The 24,666-nt window shown below is 39.8% G+C and overlaps 1 protein-coding gene across 4 annotated transcripts in view; it reads right to left on the bottom strand.

The window, feature by feature from the left end:
* Nucleotides 1–24,666, bottom strand: part of EPB41L4A (erythrocyte membrane protein band 4.1 like 4A) — a 255,483-nt gene that overhangs the window by 91,690 nt on the left and 139,127 nt on the right. For all 4 annotated transcript variants that reach the window (XM_079915313.1, XM_079915310.1, XM_079915311.1 and 1 more), the window contains 6 exons: nucleotides 22,567–22,645; nucleotides 12,663–12,760; nucleotides 11,353–11,473; nucleotides 8,719–8,806; nucleotides 6,139–6,227; nucleotides 5,519–5,582 (listed from right to left, as the gene is read on the bottom strand). In XM_079915313.1, coding sequence (XP_079771439.1) covers nucleotides 5,519–5,582; nucleotides 6,139–6,227; nucleotides 8,719–8,806; nucleotides 11,353–11,473; nucleotides 12,663–12,760; nucleotides 22,567–22,645 — 539 coding nt within the window. The remainder of the gene's footprint in view (nucleotides 1–5,518; nucleotides 5,583–6,138; nucleotides 6,228–8,718; nucleotides 8,807–11,352; nucleotides 11,474–12,662; nucleotides 12,761–22,566; nucleotides 22,646–24,666) is intronic.

Below are 24,666 nucleotides of genomic sequence, written 5' to 3'. Positions count from 1 at the left end.
TGAAACTATCATAGTACATCATCAAACCACATGTCCCATGTCCATTTTCTCTCCCAAATTACTATTTAATAGCTTCCTCTTCCTTCAGACCCCAACACATCCTCCCCAACCTCAATCTCAACTGCAGAGCGTGCTACCTAGTTCCCTCAAAATAAAAGCAGAGGGCTTCCCTGGTGGCGCAGTGGTTGAGAGTCCGTCTGCCGATGCAGGGAACTGGGTTCGTGCCCTGGTCCAGGAAGATCCCACATGCCATGGAGCTGCTAGGCCCAGGAGCCATGGTCGCTGACCCTGCGCATCCGGAGCCTGTGCTCCGCAAGGGGAGAGGCCACAACAGTGAGAGGCCCGCGTAACGCAAAAAAATAAAAAAATTAAAAAAAAATTAAAAAAAATAAAAGCAGAATGGTCATAAGAGAACAACCACCTTCCCCAATCTACATTCCCACACTCCTTCTTCCTGCCTGCAAACCAGAGATGAACTGCCCTGGCTGCTCTCTAAAACCATGTATATGCCTCCGTTTATGTAACAGCTGGCATCTCCTATCCTCTGCTCAGCAAGTACCATTCCAGCATTTCTCTCTCCTACATCAAGTTTTCACCATGTATTGGATCATTCTCATCAGGATATAAATGTGCTATTATTTCTTCCAACTTACAAAACAAAACAACACACACCTCCTCTTGCCCCACTTCCCCCGCCACGTATCTCCCTATTTGTTCCTCTTTGTGTCAAAACTCCTCAGAAGAGCTGTCCACACTCACCATCTCCAATTCCATGCCTCCTATTACCTCTTTTGTTTTTCTTAACATGCATGAATTTAGGTGTCCATTCTCCTATGAATGAACGTCTCTGTTATTTTATTTCTTTTTTACTTTCACGTAAGTGTTGCAAGGAATATCCATGTCCCTTGTGATTCTCTAGGGTACAAAGAGCTAAGAGTGGAGTTGCTAAAACTCACTCTTCAATCCACTGAAACTGGTCTTATCAGTGACCTCCTACATTCCTAAGGTTGATTCTCAGTCCTTATCTAATTTGACATGTCAGCATCATTTGAACCTTACTTAATACATGAATTTCACTTGGCAAAGGTGAGGACAATTTAGGATTCCTTCTACCTCCCTGATTGTTCCTTCTCAGCCTCCTTTCCTGGTTCTTCCTCTTCTCTTCTCATCTACACTCATTCTCCTAGTGACCTCATACAGTGTCATAGCTTTGAATCCAGGGATATGTCAATGATTCTCAAATTTGAATATTCTGCAAAGACATTGGTCCTGAACTCCAGACTCACAGAGCCCACTTACTAAATGTCCCCACTCAGAAGTCTAACAGACACCTCAGACTCATCATGTTAAAAATGGGGCTCCTGGGACTTCCCTGGTGGTGCAGTGGTTAAGAATCCGCCTGCCAATGCAGGGGACACGGGTTCGAGCCTGGTCTGGGAAGATCCCACATGCCGCGGAGCAACTAAGCCCGTGTGCCGCAACTGCTGAGCTCACGTGCCACAACTACTGAGGCCCGCGTGCCTAGAGCCCGTGCTCCACAACAAGAGAAGCCACCACAATGAGAAGTCCGCACACCACAACAAAGAGTAGCCCCCGCTCACCACCACTAGAGAAAGCCCGCATGCAGCAACGAAGACCCAACACAGCCAAAAATATTAAAAAAATAATAAATTTATAAAAGAAAGAAAATATTGGTGGAGATATTGAAAAGAAAAAAGATGAGATTGTTATCTGTGGATACAAAGCAATATATAAACAGATGTTAGACATTATTACTATCTAATAAGATATGTCAATGTGTTTTGTTGGACATGGTAAATATTAAAAAGTGGAATTGGACAGTGTTAGTGGCATAGTGTGACACCAGGAAAATCTTTTATCTGTAGGACATTGCTGTTCTTTTGGGAACTGAATCTCTGCACTTGGCCCTAACAGCTCCTAACACAAAGAGTTAAGTCTCTCTGACTGGACCAGCCGACTGGAAAACCAGTAGAATAAGGATTTCAATCCTTTTCCAAGCTGACTGTGATTACTGTTCCAGGTAATGGGTTTCAGGGGCCTTTTTTATTTAATCTATGATTACAGTTAGGCCTCCATAATAATCAACTTAATTCTACCATTATGTAAATCACCACCTCACAAAGATACCCTGGTGGAGAAAGAAGAAAGAGTCTGCAAAGCCAGAATTCTCAGAAAATGGAGTGCCTTGGTTAAATTAGTGTGCGATTTAATGAAATAAATTTTAGGGCCTCCCTGGTGGTGCAGTGGTTAAGAATCCGCCTGCCAATGCTGGGGACACGGGTTCGATCCCTGAACCGGCAAGATCCCACATGCCATGGAGCAACTATGCCCGTGCGCCACAACTACTGAGGCTGTGCGCCACAACTACTGAGCCCGCGTGGCAAGAGCCCGTGCTCCACAACAAGAGAAGCCATGGCAATGAGAAGCCCGCGCACCGCAACGAAGAGTAGCCCCCGCTCGCCACAACTAAAGAAAGCCTGCGCACAGCAACGAAGACCCAATGCAGCCAAAAATAAATTAATTAAATAAATAAATTTTTTTAAAAATTTAAAGAATAAAATAAAATAAATTTTAAAATTCCTTTGATTCAAGCCTGAGTTATATGTGACCTGCTTTGGCACCTTACTAGAGACCACTGCCAGGAGCACACAGTGCCTCAGGCTGCACACAAACAAACATCTGTGCCTTCTCAGAGATGCTACAGCAAAGGGACTGAGCTGTGTGTGTAGGAAACCAGGCCACCCTGTGGAGACTGCCATTTTTTAAAAAAATCACATGCTGACATCAATTTTGTTATCGTTTTCGCTTAATAATGAAGAAATGTAAGAAGCTGAAAGTTCGAGTTAGCTGAAACTTTAACAAATATTTATCCCAAGGTTGTAGAAGACACTTTAAGGCACTGTAATAATAATGTACAAAGAGTTCACCAAAGGCCCTCCTTCACAAAAATAACTTAGGTCTAAATGGAAAAAATGACTTTGAATAATAGTAATGCTTCCATGAAAATTCCTTCTCTTTTTTATATTTTTATTGAGGTATAACACACATAATCTTTTTTTTTTAATTGAGGGAACAGGTGACCTTTTTCTTTTTTTTTTAAATTAATTTATTTTTGTTGTGTTGGGTCTTCGTTTCTGTGCGAGGGCTTTCTCTAGTTGTGGCAAGCGGGGGCCACTCTTCATCGCGGTGCGCAGGCCTCTCACTATCGCGGCCTTTTTGCGGAGCACAGGCTCCAGACGCGCAGGCTCAGCAGCTGGGGCTCACGGGCCCAGCTGCTCCGCGGCATGTGGGATCCTCCCAGACCAGGGCTTGAACCCGCGTCCCCTGCATCAGCAGGCAGATTCTCAACCACTGCGCCACCAGGGAAGCCCCCTGACATATAATCGTATATTAGTTTCAGGTATACAACATAATGATTTGATATTTGTATACAATGCAAAATGGTCACCACAATAAGTCAAGCTCTGTCACCTTATATAGTTACAGAAAAGTTTTCTTTCTTGTGATGAGAACTTTTAAAGATCTACTCTCTTAGAAATGTTCAAATATACAACTTATTTTATCACTGAACGTTTGTACATTTTGACCCCCTTTATACATTTTTACCAACCCCCCAACAAATAATGAATTCTTTGGGAGGAGAATCTTATGTAATATGTACAAGTTTTACAGTGGCAATGATGACATTATTATTATTATTTTCTTTTGGACTACAGGAGTTGGAATTTGGCTACTTAATTTTAAGTTAAAAATAATGTTAGACTTAAATAATTTTAGACTTAAACTAATTTCAGTCTACAAATAATTTTAGACTTATTCAGAATTCCTGAAAACCTTTTCGTTTTGTGAATAGTTTCCCTTGCTGTGCCAAAACTTTTTAGATTGATGTGATCCCTTTGTTTATTTTGTTTTCATGAAAAGCCTTATCATTTTATTATCACTTTCTCTTTTTTTTTGGCTGTGCAGCTTGTGGGATCTTAATCTTAGTTCCCTGACCAGGGATTGAACCCAGGCCCTCAGCAGTGAGAGAGCAGAGTCCTAACCACTAGACTGCCAGGGAATTCCCATTATCACATTCTTATTAAAAACTTGAAATGTTATTTCCAAGTATTAAACAGACCTTACTCCTTGCATTATCAAGTCACATGAAACCAGCAGCAGGATAGGAAGAAAACTGTATAACACTACTATCTAATGAGCTATTCTACAATACTTTTGGATAATTTTAATTCAGTCTTTTATCAGCACATCTTTTAAGGTTGAAGAAAACTGGACTTTCTTCAGACTAGACTGTTGAGAACTACTACAAGCTTTTTAGACTATTCGTTCCTTTAAAAACTAGGAATTTCCCCTCCTTACAAGTTAAAACTCATGTCAAAAATTCAATTTTAGTTTCATCAATAATTGGCAGCATATCACACAGTTCTGGGAGGGATCACTGTATTTTTTCTAGAAGAAGAACCAATAGTAGTATCAGGTTTTCTGATTTGGCAGCCCACCATCCCAGTACATCAGTTCACTGATCAGGCTGCAAGTATTTACTGAGCACCTGCTACACGTGGGGCACTAAACCAGATACCAGGTTCCAACTGTGGTTGCAGCCACTTTGCTTCCTGTATCCCAGCTTGTGGCTGCATCAGCAGATTTTGTTTACTTCTTTCTACAAGTATCTTATTAGAAAGTCAATTCAACACTGTTCACTTAAGTTTTATTTCAGCATAAAGTTAGCATCAAGGAGACAGAAGGATGAATTCTCCTACGTCGTATTTTCATCCACGTATCCCAACATGAATTATAGGAATAGCACTTCAAGGGAGCATTATTTTCACAGGGAGATTAAAAGGAAGCTTTCACATCCTGTCTTCTTTTGCCCAGTTTCCTAAAAGCTACCTGTCAATGCACAAGAGCACCCTGAGGCTCTGACAAACACTGTACCCGCTACCCAAACAGTCCTGGAGGTCACTGCCAACCTGCAGAGTGACCGTCAGCACTTCTGCACCCTTGGCTTACAGCCTCCCTTGAAAGCATCCAGAATTTCCCATATGGTTTATCTACCACGCTCAACTAGGGAAAGAACAGAAGTGTGACTCCCTACAGGTTGTTTGTTCAATTGACTTCGGGACAAAATTAGGACACGTTTTATCCCGCATGCAGGCTGTGCCCTTCTAATTACATGAATCTTACCTTCATAGACCATATTAAAGATGGAATTACACTAATAGTGATAATCACATCCTATTCTCTCCTGTGCCCTAGAAAGGTTATTTTTTTTCCTTTGCTAAAACTGAAGTGACATTTCTCCATTACCAACTCATTCATTCCTACTCATTTCCCCTTCCCTTCCTTGACAAATTGTTCACATGAGTCAATTAACCTCCTTCCATGTGGCTGCAGCTGAAGAAAACATGGCGGTTTTACTTCACCGTGTCTTCTAAGCCATCAATGAGTAGACAAGGCTTCCCGTCTCAAGGAAGCTAAGCACTAAACACAAACTTACATCTTTTCCCAGTACTCTGAGTTCAAACTGTGTCTCCTTGAAGTGAACCTTTGTAATCCGAGGCCTGAAAAGCAAAACAGATAGTGGGAAGTATTCAGTAGAAAAAGACTGGTTTATAGACTGCTACTGGAATTGTAGAGAGTTCCCTGTACATCCTTCATTCTGGACACCTTCTTGAACAAAATTCCATTCTCACTCTCCTGGGCTTCTCCAATACATGCAGACAAGCTTGGAGTCCCCAGGCCCTGGTGGTGCTGCCTTCCCAGACACAGTGGAGTGCTATGGGCTCCCCTATCTCTCTCAGATCCTTCCCCATTTAGAGTTAGAACTCAGAGGAGTCCTGGGCCCACAGACTACCCTGGAATGGGTAGGAAATCCTACTACACACAGCTTCCATGGACAAGAGAGTCCAGAACCAAAATACCTGAAATTTACAGAGAAAAGATACACCGATATGCATTGGAAGAAAACTTATACCCAAGTTCACTCATTTACTTGTCAACCACTGGAAAGGTACCTGTTTGCCTTTCCCCAACTCTTTCAATGACATACAAGTCCCATAAGCCGAATACATACAGCGTACAACTTTAATACCAACTCTGCCCTCAAGGTAAACTTACCAGAAATACTTCCCCACTTGTTTTTTATTCTTGTAGACAACAACACCAACCGGAGTTAATCCCAAGAAATACTCAGATTTGTTTTCTCCCTACAAAAACAAACATATGTTTATAACCATAAATTTGTTCATGTAAAAACTCTTTCTCAAACTGTAACTAGCCATACACACATAATCTGTTGCATAAATACTAGATCTGGTTTTTGAAAGACATCATCTTAGAAAGCTAGCTAAGCTATCATGGTAGCTAATGTGCTGCTCATTTTTTTCAAAGTTTTTAAGAAAATTTTTCTTAGTGCTTTCTAACTGGTCACCTCAGTTCATTAAGAGAACCTGGACTACCTACCAATCCAGCCACTGACTGATTCGCCCCGTGTTGCTTCTACAGTGGTGTTCAACCCTGCTTGCACATTAACCAGGAATTCCTCATGCAGCTTAAAATGCTGATGCCTGGGTACCATCAAAACTGGTTAAATGAGAATCTGTAATGAAGGGGCCCAGGTATCAGAAACACATCAATGCTCCAGGTGATTCTCCTGTGCAGCCAAGAACTGACCACCACTGGCTGCTCTCAAGGGCCCCTTCCAAGGACTCGTCTTGATCTTACTCTCTGATCGGGACAGTCATGAGTCCTGGTTCACCACCGCCCTCCCCAGAAACCTCAGGCAGCCACCTGCAGACATACATATGGATTTTCTGAGGTCTCCAGCATGCTGCTTCCTATTTCCATTTGTGACTTTAAGACTGCTCAAAAATTTTAAAATACGATTTCTTCTGCTAGGTGAAGACTGGAAACCCTTCATTTCCGGGCAATAACAAATCCCAATTAAGAAAGTGGGATCCTGGGCTTCCCTGGTGGCGCAGTGGTTGAGAGTCCGCCTGCCGATTCAGGGGACACGGGTTCATGTCCCGGTCCGGGAGGATCCCACGTGCCGCGGAGCGGCTGGGCCCGTGAGCCATGGCCGCTGAGCCTACGCGTCTGGAGCCTGTGCTCCGCAACGGGAGAGGCCACAACAGTGAGAGGCCCCCGTACCGCAAAAAAAAAAAAAAAAGAAAATGGGATTCTGAAATGAAAAGGTCACAGAGTGGATACCAAGAACACACAGAGAATTGTGTTTGCATCCATCTTTTTTCTACCCTAAGGTCAAATAACAGCCTGCAAAGTCAAATTCCCAAGGAACATAAGATAACTAATATATTTTCAAAAAATATCAGCTGTTGCCCACTTTCAGTTCTAAAAATTCGATTTTAAAGGAATGTATGGAAGATTCTAACGAATTCGGTTCATTTGCCATAAATTTCCACCTCCCACAAAAAAAATATTTTTGAATTAGAATAAACATCATACAAATGCAGAGGCATTTCGCATAAGACTCTCTCTTTATACATTTCCTATAAAATATATTTGTTAAAAAACTGAAAACCTAACAAGATTAATGTGGCTAGAAGAAAAAAAATAATAATTACTCCACAAAGTTTTACAAGTATTTTTAAAGGACAGCAGTATGGAGTATTTAATGGTTTAATGAGATTAGACTGTAATTTATCAGGGAGCTACTACTTCTCCCAAATATGTAACTTTTATTGCCATATTAACAGTATAACCAGGGATGCTTCTAATTCTTTACAAATAATATGAGATGATTTGTTTTAGCAAACTCTGATGAGCAAAAGACATATTACAAAATGAATACATCAATGAGCTGTTTGCATTACAGTAAGTCTTATCAGGGTTTCTTAAAAATTGAGTTCCAAAAAAAACCCAACTGAGTTCCATAATCCAAATGACAAACATTCAATCTACGTATAATCTTTAGCAATTCACTTCGTGTAAAGAATAAGACAACTGGTCCATTTTCTCAAATAATCAGATTTGTCAATTGGTAACTAAACTCTCATAAAATCAAAGACAATGACATTCCAATCTCACTGGTGTACAATAACCAGTTGGTAACCTTAGAGAAGTGGCTCAAAGTTGAAGATCTGGATCCTGAACACTCAGTACAGATTCAGTGTAAGTGCCCACTGATCATATTCCGTAAGTTTTCATCAGCCACTGAAGAAAAACAGCAAAAATTCTCCTATTTATGCAGTGGCAATAACTATAGTAGGCAGTAACCCTAATATTGACAGAACCTGCATATCCAACATAGAACCACCAACAGTTACACATATACTGTTGCCTAAAGTCTACTTTAGCAGGCAGGTGATTTTATGAATGTTTTTCAGCCATAAAATCTATTTTTTGGAAAATCCTCCTGTTTTGTCTAATATAATCAATTATAGACCAATTTAAAACTGTTTTGATGTTTAGCTAAGCCCTCTGGAGCTGTTATCCAGGTTGTGTTTTCAAGCCCAGTTAATTGTTTTTCTACACACGGAAATATAATCACAGACCTTTATGCAAAACTCATTAGGCTTTAATCCACGCACGAGATTCTTTGTGTTCAAAAACATCAGATGAAGAAGTATCATCTGCTCGCTAAACAACAGGACTGCTCCTTTCCTTTGGGAGTTCCAGTGACTTTTTAAGAAAATGTCATCAGCTTAAAATACTCTGTGTTAATTAAATGTTACTCACATAGACAGGATGGAGGTCAACACCGTACATCTCCAGAGATTTAGCAGTCCTCAAATAATTCAGCTCCGCTTCAGAAGGAGCCTGACCCCTACGCCCAGCATAAAAACAAAGAGCCTTACTTTACTGATAGCTACTACGCTCACAGGGAACAGAAGCCATTTTCACTATATTCGCTGGAAAAATAAATAATGTTTTGTGCTAATGCAAACATAAGCCTTCGTATTTCAAGAAGACTCTTGCCTTCGTGGTGACAAAATTTTAATACTCTGAGGTGATACTTGTAAGTTAATTTCATTTACCAAATCTAGTTTTGCTCATTATAGCTGATCTCAGTAGCCCCACATATATTAAAAAGTCTCAGTTTCAGAAACCCCCAAAGAGATTACTGAGCATATAAGCACTCAAATTAAAAAGCATACCCTTTACAGACAGTAAAACGTCTCTGTGTACCGGCAGCTCTCCACCAGGAGGGAAACGAAGGAGAGCAGTGTTGGAGGGAAGAAGAGAATGGGCCCTCACCACCCAACCGGGGCTCATCAGCATCTCCTGAGCACATGTGTAGTCCTTTAGAAACTGTAAAAGTACTTGACACTTTCTTAATACAAAGTATAAAAATCTTCCCAAAATCGTCATTGGTGACAATATACAGAAAATAGCATTCATTCCTAAAGAGGGTAAGCATCTGCCAGGAATCTCCATGGATGACTGGAACTCTCTCTCTCTCTCTCTCTCTCTCTCTCTCTCTCTCTCTCTGTGTGTGTGTGTGTGTGTGTGTGTGTGTGTGTATGAGAGAGAGAGAGAGAGAGAGAGATTTTTAATGGTTAACAAAAGGAGTCACAAATTTTTAAAAATTAAGAAATCCTGCTTCGATGCAATCCCATGTTTCAGCCATGGTACTCTGGAAAGCCCAGCAATATAATACTTTTGAAATCTATAAAGAAGAATGTTTACCACAAATTAGACACAAGAAAGCTACCAAACCTTGATCAGATTTAGTCTTTTAGAAATAGCAGTCACGCTGTCAACGCCATGCCATAAAACAGATAAGGTCCTTTATCAAAGCTCCCTGATAATTTCAAAACATAAGTGTACTTGGAAACTCCTAGCAGAATCAGTATTCTCAGGATGTGCCAAACACGGTGCCTTTCATAATGTTATAACAGGTACTCTCTTAGCACCCACTTCAGTGAAACCTTAAAACGAAGGACTCTAGAACCAGGCTGGAGAGCATTCTGGGGCATGTTAACACAAGGTGGAAAGCCTAGTTTCTCTGATTGCAATTCAGCAACTGACTTCTGGTGCTACTCACTGAAACAGATCCTTTAGGCAAACATTTTTTGTTGACCAGATTAATTCTACACTTTTTTTCACCTTAACTGTAATACATCTGAAAGAAACCAAGCAAATTCAAAGGGGGATGTTACATAAGAGGCAATAAAGCAAAGTTAATCAGTATAGAGGATTTAACCAAAATAACTATAATTAAATTATAACTTCAATGCTGCAGGCCATTAATTGAAAATCCTACTAGTGGAGTGTGTTTATTTCTCAGAAGCACATGTGGTGTTAACATAATACCCCTTGAGGCTCCACACTGGCATCTTGATCTCCAGATTCATTGCTAGAGACTGAATAGGGCTTTGCTTGTAACTGTGAAGAACTTACATACTTAAGACAGAGCAAATCCAGAATACATTAAGGCTTTTGTGGTAATAACATATATTTATAGTTTAAAAAAAATAAATTTCACAAGGTACTGGTGACTGAAAAAAATAGAAGATTGCAAAATACAGTATGTACAGAATGATTTCATTGTAAAATCATACATACATAAATCTATATAAAATAAATTTTCTCTATGGGAAATCATGCATAGAGAGAGGTCTGAAAGGCCATTAACTAAAAATATGTTGACTTTAGGTACTGGGATTTACTCTCTCTTTTACACTTTTTTTCCCTTTATACTTTTTAAATTGTCTGGGTTTCCTATGTGCATTTTAGTGTTAAAAAAAAAAAAACAAAAAACTTTGAAAAGAAAAAATGTTCAAGGCACAGACGAAGAATTTGTTAAGAAACTTTTCTTAAGCCTGTCAATAGCATAAAATGATGGTTGATGGGTGATGTGACATAAAGTGGGATTCTTTTTCTTCCAGCTTTATTGAGATATAATTGACATATAACGTTATATAAGTTAAAGGTGTACAACATGTTGATTTGATACATTTATATACTGCAAAATGATCACCACTATAGCACAGCCAACACCTCCATCTCGTTACATAATGACCATTTGTTTTTTGTTGTGATAACATTTGAGATCTACTCTCTTAGCAACTTTCAAGTGTTATGGATAGACCTTGAGGGCATAATGCTTAGTGAAGTAAGACAGATAAAGACAAATTCTTGTATAATACCACCTGTATGTGGAATCTAAAAAAGCCAACCTCATAAAAACAGAGACTAGAACGGTGGTTACCAGGGCCTGGGGGGGTAGGGAATGGGGCGGGGCGGGGCGGTGCGGTGCGGGAAATGGAGAGATGTTGGTCAAAGAATATAAACTTATAGTTTCAAGATGAAGTTCTGGGGCCCTAATGTACAACATGTTGATTATTGTTAATAAAATGTGATTCTTACATTAGAGTTTTATGAATCCTTTCTATAGCTTCTTCAAGTTCTTCCTTCTGATCAGGAACAAACCGGTACTCTGACACATACCCCGCAGTATGCTTATACGGATCATAATCTCCAAGTTCCGCTAAAAAAGAAAGAAACTGTAATTTTTTTCCATTTTAGGAAAATATTCCTAAAAATACAGGAATAAAAGTATTCTTCTCATGCTTAAACATTTTCTTCAAATGCTTTATTAATAAATGTATATAAGATAATAACTAATTTTAGTTTAAAACAACTCTGATGAGACTATATGGATAGTATAAACAAAATCTTATATTAAAAAGATAAAATTTTTGCTTTCTGCAAGACTATGATTATCATTTTCATTTAAGTTATTCTTACCAGTTTATATGAAGTAAAATGTTGTACACAGAATTTAAAGTACATATAATGGAAATGCTTGAGGTGAAAAACCACCATAACCTCTCTCAGACAATGACACCAAGAGATAAATCATGTGGTTCAAAACGTATTTGCCCCACATAATGGTCATGGAAATATAATACAATGCTGCACATAACCCCATTACAGTTTACACAAAGAAACTAAATGAAGCCAGAGAGTTCACTATGTTATGCTTATAAAAATTCTCCCTACATTAATCCACCTTCCAAACCCAACCAGTTCCCCAGTTCATTTACACAACATTTTTCCTAGAATATTTTTTCTAAGCTATTTCTGGTCTGCAAGAATCACACAGGCAAGGAACATGCTGTCTCATCACCCCCATACCCTGCTTGATTCTTAGAAGGGGCTCAGTAAATATTAAGTGGAAACAGCCTCAGCTTCAGCCTCCAAAACGACAGTACAACCTGGAGCTGCCCCCATGGCCGCCACATGGATGGCAAGAGCTGACGGACAACGGGTGCGGACTGTGGGCCACGCTCTAAACTGGCGATGGACCTGCCCACGTGGAGTCATCACAACAGCCACTTGGAAGCAGTGGGATCTCTCAGGCAGAGCGGCTCAGAGGGATCAATCAACTCAGGAGGAATGTAGAATAGAACAAATTTTCAGACCTTCCACGGAATCAAGAATCAGTGCTATTCCTGTGACTAAAACTCCAAGCAACCTACTACAAGGGATATGTAACTAGCTTCACTTTTACCCCTCCTGAAGGCACAGTGATTAAAACCTGAAATCTGACTAAATTCAATTTCTTTTTAGCAAAATGTCATTTGATAAGAAGAACTTTATAAACTTGCTTAAAAAGAAAAATTCAAACATTCTTCTCAAGAGCTCTGAAGCAAATTTGCTTAAGTGGAACCTACACTGGATGGCATACGCTCCCAGCTGAGCAGCGGTGTTGACAGGGCAGGGCAGCCGGCCCTGAAGGACATCTTGCTTCACCTGCAAGAAAAACTGATATCTAAAAGAGAAATGGAAAAGAGAGATTAATGATATCTTCCACTACCCTGACCTGTAGTTTCAGACCCTGAAACCCATCACCTTTCACGAAAATAAAACCACTTTCTTCTCTTTTGTGAGGGGGCCGTTGCGTGAACAGGGACTATTTACACACACTGCAGAGGCAATCAGGGTAGTGGCTAAAGAGTGCAGGCTCTCAAGTTAAACCAACTGGATTGCATCCCAGCTCCAGGACTCACGAGCTCTTGGCCTTGGACAGCTGCTTCACATAACAGCCAGGCTCTTCAAAGGTAAAAGTGAGACCATGAAGTATCTACACCTCATCAGGTTGACGTGGAGGTTTCATACAAGCTAGTCTCACCATTCTCATCACTGCCACTGCCACTAACACTACAACATGTTCTCACTGGAATGAAAAAATTACAAGAACCCATTCAATATGCTATGTGTTATCAGGGTCTAAAATCATGGATACAGGACAGAAAGGTCATTATAATGTAATTCCATCAATCCTCCCACTTATTAAGATGCTGCCCATTATCTGCGGCTTTGCTCATTCCACCTGCTAAAAGAAAACCTTGTATAATAATAGTGCTACTGGGCTTCCCTGGTGGCACAGTGGTTAAGAATCTGCCTGTCAATGCAGGGGACATGGGTTCAAGCCCTGGTCCAGGAGGATCCCACATGCCGTGGAGCAAATAAGCCTGTGTGCCACAACTACTGAGCCCATGAGCCACAAATACTGAGCGTGCGTGCCACAACTACTGAAGCCTGCGTGCTACAACTACTGAAGCCCGTGCACCTAGAGCCCGTGCTCCGCAACAGGAGAAACCACCGCGATGAGAAGCCCGCACACCGCAACAAAGAGTAGCCTCCACTCACCACTACTAGAGAAAGCCCACGCACAGCAACGGAGACCCAACACAGCCACCATAAATAAATAAATGAATGAATGAATGAATAAAGAAATAAATAATACTGCTACCCACTGTTCTAAACATTGTAAATATAGTAACTCATTCCAAGTATTTAACAGACAATAATTTATTTAAGACTTTGAAATGAGGTTAGCACTATTATTATCTCTTTTGCAGATGAAGAAGCTAACAGACACAAAGAGATGAAAAAATTTGTCCACGATCTCGCAACTAGTTAAGTAGCATAGCTAGAACTGGAACCCAGGCAATGTGACCCTAGCACTCTCTTAATCAGGATGTTATGCAACCTTAGCTAGCTTTCCCCCTCCCATTCAGCCTTTCTGCCAGTGAGTGAAAGAGGTTTATGAACCAATACAATGAACCATCCATGCCGTCCTCAGCCGCCATCACTTATTCTCCCTCTCTCTCTCTCTCTCTCTCTCTCTCTCTCTCTCTCATACACACACACACACACACACACACACACACACACACACACACACCAGGCTGTCTTTTGTGATTTCTCTTTCTTTGCAAGGTGACGCTCGCTGTCATTGGGAATGGCAGGAAAAAAAGCATAGGAAATTAATTCTAAAAATCAGCTGTGGTAAGTTTTTCTTCACCCAAGGCTCACAACCAAAGTTCTTAGTGAATTTTAGATGCTACTCTGATTATTTCTAGAAGACTGATAATGAACTTCGTGCCCACAGGCTTAAGTGAAAATCTGCCTAACACCTTGTGTTTCCCCACTACTCAGTTAGTAAATGTCACCACGGTTCTCCAGACACATAAGCAAGGGAAACCCAGGACAATGTGTAACCCCTGGCACCCACGTTCAATCACTAAACCTGTTTTTTGGAGTCTATACACTGTCTTCCATCTCCTAGTCCAGGTCACTAACCACTGGGTTTCTAAAACCTTCACTACCCTTGCCACTAGTCATACTTATCTCCCTCGCAAAAGACCCTTCCAAGAGGTAACTAGGATAATGTCACTGCCTTGATTTAAAAACAAACAAACAAAACTTAAGACACTTCCCTTTGCCTTCAGGACAAAGTTCAATATCCCTAAGATAGCTTACAATACTTGCTTATTTCTTGAGTCAAATCTCTTGCCATTACCAATGGCTAACCCCACTCCTTAAGTTGCGTTCACTTTCCCAGCCCTACTAACTACTTTCCATTCCCTGAATGCTCATCTTAGATATCAAATCCAGTTTGTTATAATCATCTGGGTTCCTCTTGAAGAGGAGAAAAGCAGAGTAAAGTGACATTAGCAGAACTGAAATGCAAAAATATAGACATTTCCCCAGAATTACTACTGCTTGCTGGAAACTTGTGTTTAGCTTCACTCCCTTCCTCTATTGTTAACTTGGAATCTCTTTTCCTAAAGTGTATTTTTTTGAGTAAATGGGTCACAGAGGCACATTTGTCTTGCTCCATTAAGACTTTTATAACATTTGACTGAATAGTAAGATCTTTTGCCAAATAAAGAAACTGAGGGACCTAATCCCATAAGACTTTGCTTCAGAAAGGGAAAGAGAACCAAGGAGATGATTTCCCCTTGCTTTTACAAAGACAGAGCTGAAACAGAGAAAGACAAGCCGGTACAAAGAAAAAGGAACCAGACCCCACTGGTGACTGGTGACTGTATTCCCAGCACCTAGGGTTTAGCACACAGTAACTGCTCAGTAAATAGCTGTTGACTTGATGATAGATATATGAACAGATAGACAGATAGATGAAAATGGAAAAAAATGAACATTCTTTGTTGTCTCTGAGAAATTCATGAAGAAAAAAAAGGACATCTGTTCAAACCTCCCTGGGTAGCCTGCCTTTTAAAGATACTAGAGATCTTTAAGTCATTCCATTAAAAAAAATAATCCACTAAAATCAAAGGAGACAAGTAAACTATTTTTAACTAATAATTTTATTAATTTTTATCACAGCAAGCATCATATTAGTTTTGTATAAGACAAATCTATGATACAGTAAAATCATACTTTTACATGCTGAACATTTTATCTTATCTCAGGGCTTGTTTTTAACTATATATAACTTATTTTGTCCCTTTATGGGACCTAGACTACAATTTTTTATTTAAATTACAGATTTAGAGTTCCTGAGTCTTTCCTTCTACATCATTCTGATTAAGGCTATGACTGCATGTGTGAGGCCTTGTTTATCTCTGGTTTTAACCCGAGAAATCCCAGTTTGCCTAGAACAGTTCTAGCTTAAGTCTGTTACACATTCCCCATTATTAATAACTCTCTTCATCATTCTCCCAAGTGTTAGGATTTGAACAATAAATTATATTGTAACCCTAGTTACACTGTACCCACATTGGGGGAAAAAAAAATGCTGATTTAACATGATCCTCTTAATAAGGAAGCTTTCCAGAACACACTCTGGTACAAAGCAGAGGCCGCATTACTGGCTATCTCTGTATGTAAATTACCATACTGGTGTACATGCACTGTGGCCCAAGCTAGATTATGAGCCCTGGGGGAGAAGCCCTCCATCTTGCACCCCATCCTCACTCATCACAACAGTACAACCAGTACAACACAAGAGAAGGGCCTGAAATACTGGCCTCGCCATTTTGTGTTTGTGTGATGTTCATAGAACAGAGCTGAATTGACACCCAGGATGTACAAGCTGATAAGGACCATAGGCAATTTAGCAAGTGTCAGAGATGAGAAGAACAAGCAAAGGAGATTTGCTTAAAGAAGAGATGCTGTTCTTTCCAGAGCCCAAACAGGAGGTTCTCCTGAGACTTCTGGGGCCCAAGACAGCCAGGAAGGCTCACAGCAACGAAGGCTGAAGTGTATCTTCCAATGACTTGAGACCCTGGTGAGGAAACTGAAAGATATGAGGACAAGTAGAAGTTTGATTTCTGGTGCCAGAAAAATGTGACACTGAGACATCTGGGAGGAGAGCACCTGCCTACAGGAAAGGCAGGACGGTTTTCTGCATCCAACAGAGAGGGATGCAGCCTGTGACAGGAGCCTAATCATTTTGGATGAAACTTAATGTGCAGGACAGAAGGAAATGTTTAAATAATAACATAGTACTGAACACTGTGGGGGAAATAGCATGTATGACTTAAGAAAAAGAAAAGCAGAAGAGAAAGCACCCACTGACTCTCAAGAGAAAATGACAAAGACTGGGAATAACATTTTTGCAGTTTAAAACTGATGATAAACATACAGGAGCAAAGAGTAGCAGTATCACCTTGTATTTATATAGTCCTTTAAAGGTCACAATGTCTTTTGAATCCATACTGAAATGTGACCCACAGCTCAACTCAGATGTGTTGAGACCCATTAACCTCACTTAGAGAAGGAGACAGGGACACCGGAAGAGAATGTGTACAACACTCAGCTCATAAAGAAGCTAAAACACACTAACCTTAACAAAGAGAAGGATATGGATTACCCAGTATAATAATAATAAATAATTGACGAGCTTAATGTCAATCCCCAACAAAGTACAATAAAATATTAAAAAACAAACACCTGTTTTCAGAAGCTAAAATGTATTCATCATGAACAAGTCATTTGGAACTAACATTATTCTCTTTATAGAAAGAGTTAAAATTTCAGTGTCATCACACATAGGGTTGTCAGCAAAGCAACAGGCAGACTCAATCACTCAGACCCACTCACTCTGCGTCTTCTCTCTCTGGAGGACTGAAACCATAGCTCTCTTTTGGTCACTATAGAATCTCCTTGTCCTCAGTGCACTGGACAACAATGCTCCACACAGTATTGAAAGGAGGGTGAGTGAGTGAGTGAATTCTGTCTTTATGTACAAATTCAAGAAATGCAGGCTAGAGGGCAGTAGTAGGATACTCTGATTAATGGATTGACTTCAACCTGGAAGACCTATCCTCAGGGCTCCAAGTTGGTCTTTTCCTCCCTAATTTTTTAGTCAGTAATTTTAAAATATAAGATAATCATTATTTCTATTTTAACTACCCCTACCATCTACTGAACACTTCATTTTTGCATTATGGTAAGTACTTGGCATGTATTATCTTATATATTCCTCCATCATCTTTTATTTATTTATTTTTGGCTGCGTTGGGTCTTCGTTCCTGCGTGCAGGCTTTCCCTAGTTGCGGCGAGCAGGGGCTACTCTTCGTTGTAGTGCGCGGGCTTCTCATTGAGGTGCCTTCTCTTGTTGCGGAGCATGGGCTCTAGGCGCGCGGACTTCAGTAGTTGTGCCTCACGGGCTCTAGAGCACAGGCTCAGTAGTTGTGGCGCATGGGCTTAGCTGCTCCGAGGCATGTGGGATCTTCCCGGACCAGGGCTCAAACCCATGTCCCCTGCATTGGCTGGTGGATTCTTAACCAATGCACCACCTGGGAAGTCCCCCATCATCTTTCTGAAGAAATACTATAATGCCATTTTACAGATGAGAAAACTGAGACTTTAAAAGGTTATGTAATCTTCTCAAGATAACACAACCAGTGAGTGGCAGAGCAAGGCTGCAAACCCCAGCCTGTCTGCCTCCAAAGGCTGCCTTCTTAACGAATATGTGCATTATGCTTATCGAATCTGCAGAAGATAGCTACGCATGACATATAATACATGGAAGGCTGTCATAATATTTTGAATCAGAATTGAAAATAAGTTTAACAGATGTCATGAGGACACAAATTATTTTAAAAACTGATAAAGAGAAAAGAGATTAGATTTATTTCGCGAAAACCTAGTGCTGATGACAGAAGTTCCAGAGATCTTTTATTTCTTATTGAACTTCCAACTGCTTTGTGAAGCAGTAAGGTTTCCTCTCTTTAAAATGTTTAAGAAGAAAGAAGCTGGCTAACATCTCAGGAACTTTTTATAAAAATGGAGGGTAGGATATATGACCTCAGAGTCCCCCAACTTCATCTATTCAGAAAACATTTTAGAGCACATAGCAGGTACTCCCAGTTGAAGCAATTCTATTAACTTATATTTTTCATAGTCTGAAGCCTTATTTTTTAATGTATCCCATTCATCTAAAAAATCTTCCCCCTAGATACAATGTCCTTCTGGAATACGTCATCTAGCATGATAATTTATCTACATGAGAAGATTCAATGCAGCATCACATATAATTTTAAAAAGGAAACAAGCTGGGTAGTCATCCACAAGGGTGGGAGTAAAACAAATGGGTTAGATGGTGAAAGAGGTCTGTAAACGTATGTATGAAATTGTGTGAATTTCAAAAAAAAACTATACATGGAAGAATAAGTAAAAGCATGTTTAGGGGCTTCCCTGGTGGTGACCCGGTGGTTAAGACTCTGTGCTTCCAATGCAGGGGGTGCAGGTTTGATCCCTGGCTGGGGAACTAAAATCCCACATGCGCGTGGCCAAAAAAAAAAAGGGAGCTGTGTTTGACTCTGTACTATATTTTGTCCTTTATTGTGGTGATGGAATCACCACAATAAAAATAATTATTATTTTTTTTTAAAAAAAGCATGTTTATTTGTGATGACCTAGAGGGGTGGGATAGGGAGGCTCAAGAGGGAGGGGATATGGGGATATATGTATACTTATAGCTGATTCACTTTGTTGTACAGCAGAAACCAACATAACATTGTAAAGCAATTATACTCCAATAAAGAAAAAATAAATAAAATAATAAAATAAAATTCAGGGAAAAAAAGCATGTTTACTGTAGCTTTATTTTTCATATCAAAAATTACAAACTATGTATAAAATAGATGGAATAAGAACCTACTGTATAACACAGGGAACTATATTCAATATCTTGTAATAACCTATGACAGAAAAGAATCCGAAAAAGAATATATATGTGTATGTATAATGAATCACTTTGCTGTACACCTGAAACACTGTAAATCAACTATACTTCAATTTTTTAAATTAAATTTCATAAAAAAGAAAAAAGAAATAGAAGAGAGAAAGTGAAGGAAAAAAATTACGAACAACCTAAGAGCCAGTACAGAGTAGGTTGGAAAAATTTTCCAATGAACGGAAGCAAGATAAATGTTCGACTTGAAAATGCTGGCCTAAGTATGCTTTTCCTTTAGTAGCTTATTTTGGGGGATTCTGTCTTTTGGTTTCAGTTTTTGCTTTTGCCAAAATTATCTCATGTAATTGACTCCATTCCCTTTTTAAGGTCCATTATGCCTAACCATTTAAGTTAGCATATTTATGCAAATCAATGATTTTATCTCTAGGATATACTAAGAGTCAGTATACAATAATATCACATTAAATGCTCATTTAACTTACTTAAATTCGACTCTATGTTTTGTACAATAAAAACAAATTATTATAGATCATGGCCACTAACTAAGCCAACAATATCATCTGGTTCTTTACATGAAATGGTCTAAAACTTGAGGAAAAAAAGGCTGTATTCAATATATTGTGTGGTTGTAGATTACACACAAATCCATATGTTCTGCTAATGAGCTGTTAGTAGATTCTAAAGGGAAATTTCTCTTCATCATCAGTATTTGGTAAACAGATGTGAAGTAATGCATTATAAAACACTGCTCTTTTCCCCCCTTCTTAATACTAAATCAAGTATCTTTTGGAATCTAACTCTCATTTAAGATGTAACTCACTGGGGGACTTCCCTGGTGGCGCAGTGGTTAAGAATCGGCCTGCCAGTGCAGGGGACACGGGTTCGATCTCTGGTCCGGGAAGATCCCACATGCCGCAGAGCAGCAAAGCCCATGCGCCACAACTACTGAGCCTGCACTCTAGGGACTGTGTGTCGCAACTACTGAGCCCGAGTGCTGCAACTACTGAAGCCCACGTACCTAGAGCCCATGTTCCGCAACAAGAGAAGCCACCACGATGAGAAGCCCGTGCACTGCAATGAAGAATAGCCCCCGCTCGCCACAACTAGAGAAAGCCCGTGCGCAGCAACGAAGAACCAACGCAGCAAAAAAAAAAAAAAAAAAGGCTTCCCTGGTGGTGCAGTGGTTGAGAGTCCGCCTGCCAATGCAGCGGACGCAGGTTTGTGCCCCATTCCGGGAGGATTCCACGTGCCGCGGAGCGGCTGGGCCCGTGGGCCATGGCCGCTGAGCCTGCGCGTCCGGAGCCTGTGCTCCACAACGGGAGAGGCCGCAGCAGTGAGAGGCCCACGTACCACACACACACACAAAAAGACGTAACTCACTGAACCACCAGAGCAAGAGAGAACGAAATAATAAGTGCTAGCATTTATCAAGCACTTAACTACGAGCCGAAAGCACTTAACTATGAGCCGAAACAACCAACTTATAAGAGCTTTACAAACATTATTCCATTTAATGCTTACAAAAACCTTACGATACAGGTACATCTCCAATATTACAGGTGAGGAAATTGAGCACAGAGAGGTTACTGATAACATGAAAATGAAGCACTTTCCTTGTATTTTCATAAAATGTTGTGCCCTGTAATTCCCTAATGAGTTACAGATATAAATGTGCATTTATACCACTTGGACTCAGTTTCCCCATAAGCCCTCAACTCAGAAATCCCTCTTGAATGCAAAGACTCTTCACGAAATTCTAGCCCTGCCTTTGCAAGTGCTCGTTAACAATGTGGTGATAGGAGACGCAAAGCAGATGTCAGCACAGTTCTACAAATGAGGCCTAATTACAGCACTTCAGAGCGGAAGAGAAAAGGTCTGATTAGCTGACCCTCTTCTCACTCTTCTGTGTGCAGTGCAGAATCAAGACAAAAGAAAGTCTAAGGAAAAAGATGAAAGGATAGAATAGAAACAAGACCATAAACTGTCTTAGTTATCAAGGAGATGATTTCCAATTTTCTGAGCAATGCATTAGGCTTTACTCAAGCCAATGATGGGCTCACTAGGAAAACTGACCATTTAGAGTTAAGTTAGGGAAAACGCTTCTGTTTTTGCTATCACATGCAGGCAGGTCACTAGTGGAATAAGTGAAAACATAATGCTATTGTCTGCTCTTTATAAGCCATTTTCAAATGTTGGTGTGGGCTGCTTTAACAATATAATCAATACGAATCAGAAATTCTGTCTTAACTGAAATAAGATATTTGATGACAAAGGTAAAGTAATGCATTAAAAAACACTGGGTTTTTCCTCTCCCTTAATACTAAAAGCAATTATCTTTTCATTTTCCATAGAGATGAATGAAATCCCTGAACAGCTGATATTTAAGCTACAACAATTAAAGAGAAGTGAGTGGCTCTTCAAGTTTATAATTACGTATGCAAACTCAGCATCAAAATACTGTCTCTACATGAATGAATTTATCCACGAAACAGAAACAGACTCACAGACATAGAGAACAGACTTGTGGTTGCCAAGGGGGAGGTGGGGTGGGGGAGGGAGGGATTGGGAGTTTGGAATTAGCAGATGCAAACTATTATATATAGAATGGATAAACAACAAGGTCCTACTGTATAGCACAGGGAACTATATTCAATATCCTGTAACAAACCATGGGAAAAGAATATGAAGAAGAATATATATGTATATGTATAACTGAATCACTTTGCTGTACAGCAGAAACTAACAAAACATTGTAAATCAACTGTACTTCTATAAAATAAATTTAAAAATATATATATCCTCCATTTATGCAGTTCAGATGGCTACGTTTACAGGACTACAAAGACTGAATGCATCCTTCACAGTAACAATACAGAAATATCCCATCACAGCAGATGCAGAATCTATTATCATGTCACCCAGGTCCATTCCATTGTTCAAACACATCTATCGTCAGACACTGAACTGCCTCACGCAATGCTAGTTTAAATTTAACTCTCACAGTAGTCCCATTACAAAATGCCTGCAGACACCCATCCAAATATTTGACCCCAATTTGTTTTAAATAAAGCCTTTTGTATATGTCATACATGTACTGATCAAAAGCAAAGTCAGTACTATACCTGGTTATTTCTTCTTTAAGCTTACATGGATCTTCGGCATAGAATTTAATACCAAAATACAAAGTATACGGAGGTCCAGCTAAAAATAAGAAATAGAAATTAAATTTCACATTATAAATTAGTCAAAGTAGTAGTGTAATATTACACAACTACTAAAAATTACACTCAGCAAAAATATTTGCAAACCATATACTGGACAAGGGGTTAATATCCAAAATATATGAGGAACTTATACAACTCAGTAGCAAAAAACCAAATAACCCAATTAAAATAATGGAACCTAAATAAACATTTTTCCAAAGAAGACATTCAAATGGCCAAAAGATACATGAAAAGATATTCAACACGGCTAATCATCAGGAAAATGCAAATCAAAACCACAGTGAGATGCCAACCTCACAGCTACAAGAAGGGCTATTGTCAAAAAGACAAAAGTGGGGCTTCCCTGGTGGCGCAGTGGTTGAGAGTCCGCCTGCCGATGCAGGGGACACGGGTTCGTGCCCCGGTCCAGGAGGATCCCACATGCCACGGAGCGGCTGGGCCCGTGAGCCATGGCCGCTGAGCCTGCACGTCCGGAGCCTGTGCTCTGCAATGGGAGAGGCCACAACAGTGAGAGGCCCGTGTACCGCCAAAAAAAAAAAAAAAAAAAGAAGACAAAAGTGTTGATGAGGATGTGGAGAAAGGGGAAGCCTTGTGCACTGTTGGTGGGATGGAAATTGATCAAACCATTAGCGAAAACAGTATGGAAGTTCCTCAGAAAGTTAAAAACAGAGCTACCATATGAGCCAACAATCCCACTACTGGGTATTTATCCAAAGGAAATGAAATCAGGATCTCCAAGAGATGTATGCACCCCCATTTTCACTGCAACATTATTTACAAAAGCCAAGACATGGAAACAACCTATCAGTAGATGAATGTGCACAAAGAAATGGGATATATATACACAATGTAATATTATTCAGCCATGAAAAGAAGGAAATCCTCCCATTTGTGACAACATGGATGAACCTAGAGAACATTAAGCTACGTGCAACAAGCCAGACACAAAAAAACAAATAGTGCCTGATCTCACTTATATGTGGAAACTAAAACAGTCACATGCCTAAGTGCAGAGAGTAGAATGGTGGCTGCCCAGGGCCAGGAGGAGGGAGAGGTGGGAAGCTGTCAGTCAAACAGTAAAAAGTGTCAGTTATGCAAGATGAATGAGTTCTGGTGATTTAATGTAGAGTTTGGGGACGATAGTTAACTATTGTACACTACTACTGTATTACATACTTGAAATTGGCTAAGAGGATAGATCTTAATTTAAATCTTCTCACCCCACTCCCACCCCGGTAACTATGCCGAGGTTATAGATAAATTATTTAGCTTGACATGGTACTCTTTTCACAATGTATACGTCTGTCAAAACATCAAGTTGTACACCTTAAATATATACAAATTTTTTATGTCAAAGATACCTCAACAAAGTTGTTTAAAAAATTACACTCACCAAGAATTTCTAAAGACAGAAAATGCAAAATGAAAAAACAAGGGTTCAGAATTGGGCAATAGTAAGGCTTCAACTATGTAGTTATCTATGTAGTATGGGTCTATGTGCTCATAAACACAAGAAAAAAGACAGGACCAAATACATTAGAATATTGCCAGTTCTTCTCATCTCTGGTTAGTGAGATAAGCACAAGTTTTATTTATTTCTAATTTTTCCATTTTTCACATTTTCTACAACATATGTATTTTTCATAATGAAGAAAGATTACTGATAAACAAAATGAATAGTTTTAAAAACCACCTAAGTATTGCAAAAAGTACCCCCCAAATCTGCAAAATGGTGGAAACAATTTAAATGCTCAGCAGCAGGTGGACCATTTAAGTCAACCACAGGACATACACAGGGTACCATTCAACCGTTTAAATGGGCAGAGGGGAACTTTACGTACTGATGGGAAAAGATCACCAAGCTCTATTTCTGACTGCAGAAATATGACTCCTTCTGTGTGTAAAAGAAAGTTATCTGTTAAAATATGGGCCCACACCCCAACAGAAGAATGCATAAGAAATTACCAAGAGTGGTAAACTTTGGGAAGAGGGGCTGTA

Source organism: Stenella coeruleoalba (genome assembly GCF_951394435.1).
Source record: "Stenella coeruleoalba genome assembly, chromosome: 3".
Taxonomy (NCBI): Eukaryota; Metazoa; Chordata; class Mammalia; order Artiodactyla; family Delphinidae; genus Stenella; species Stenella coeruleoalba.
This window is presented reverse-complemented; position numbering and strand designations above follow the sequence as displayed.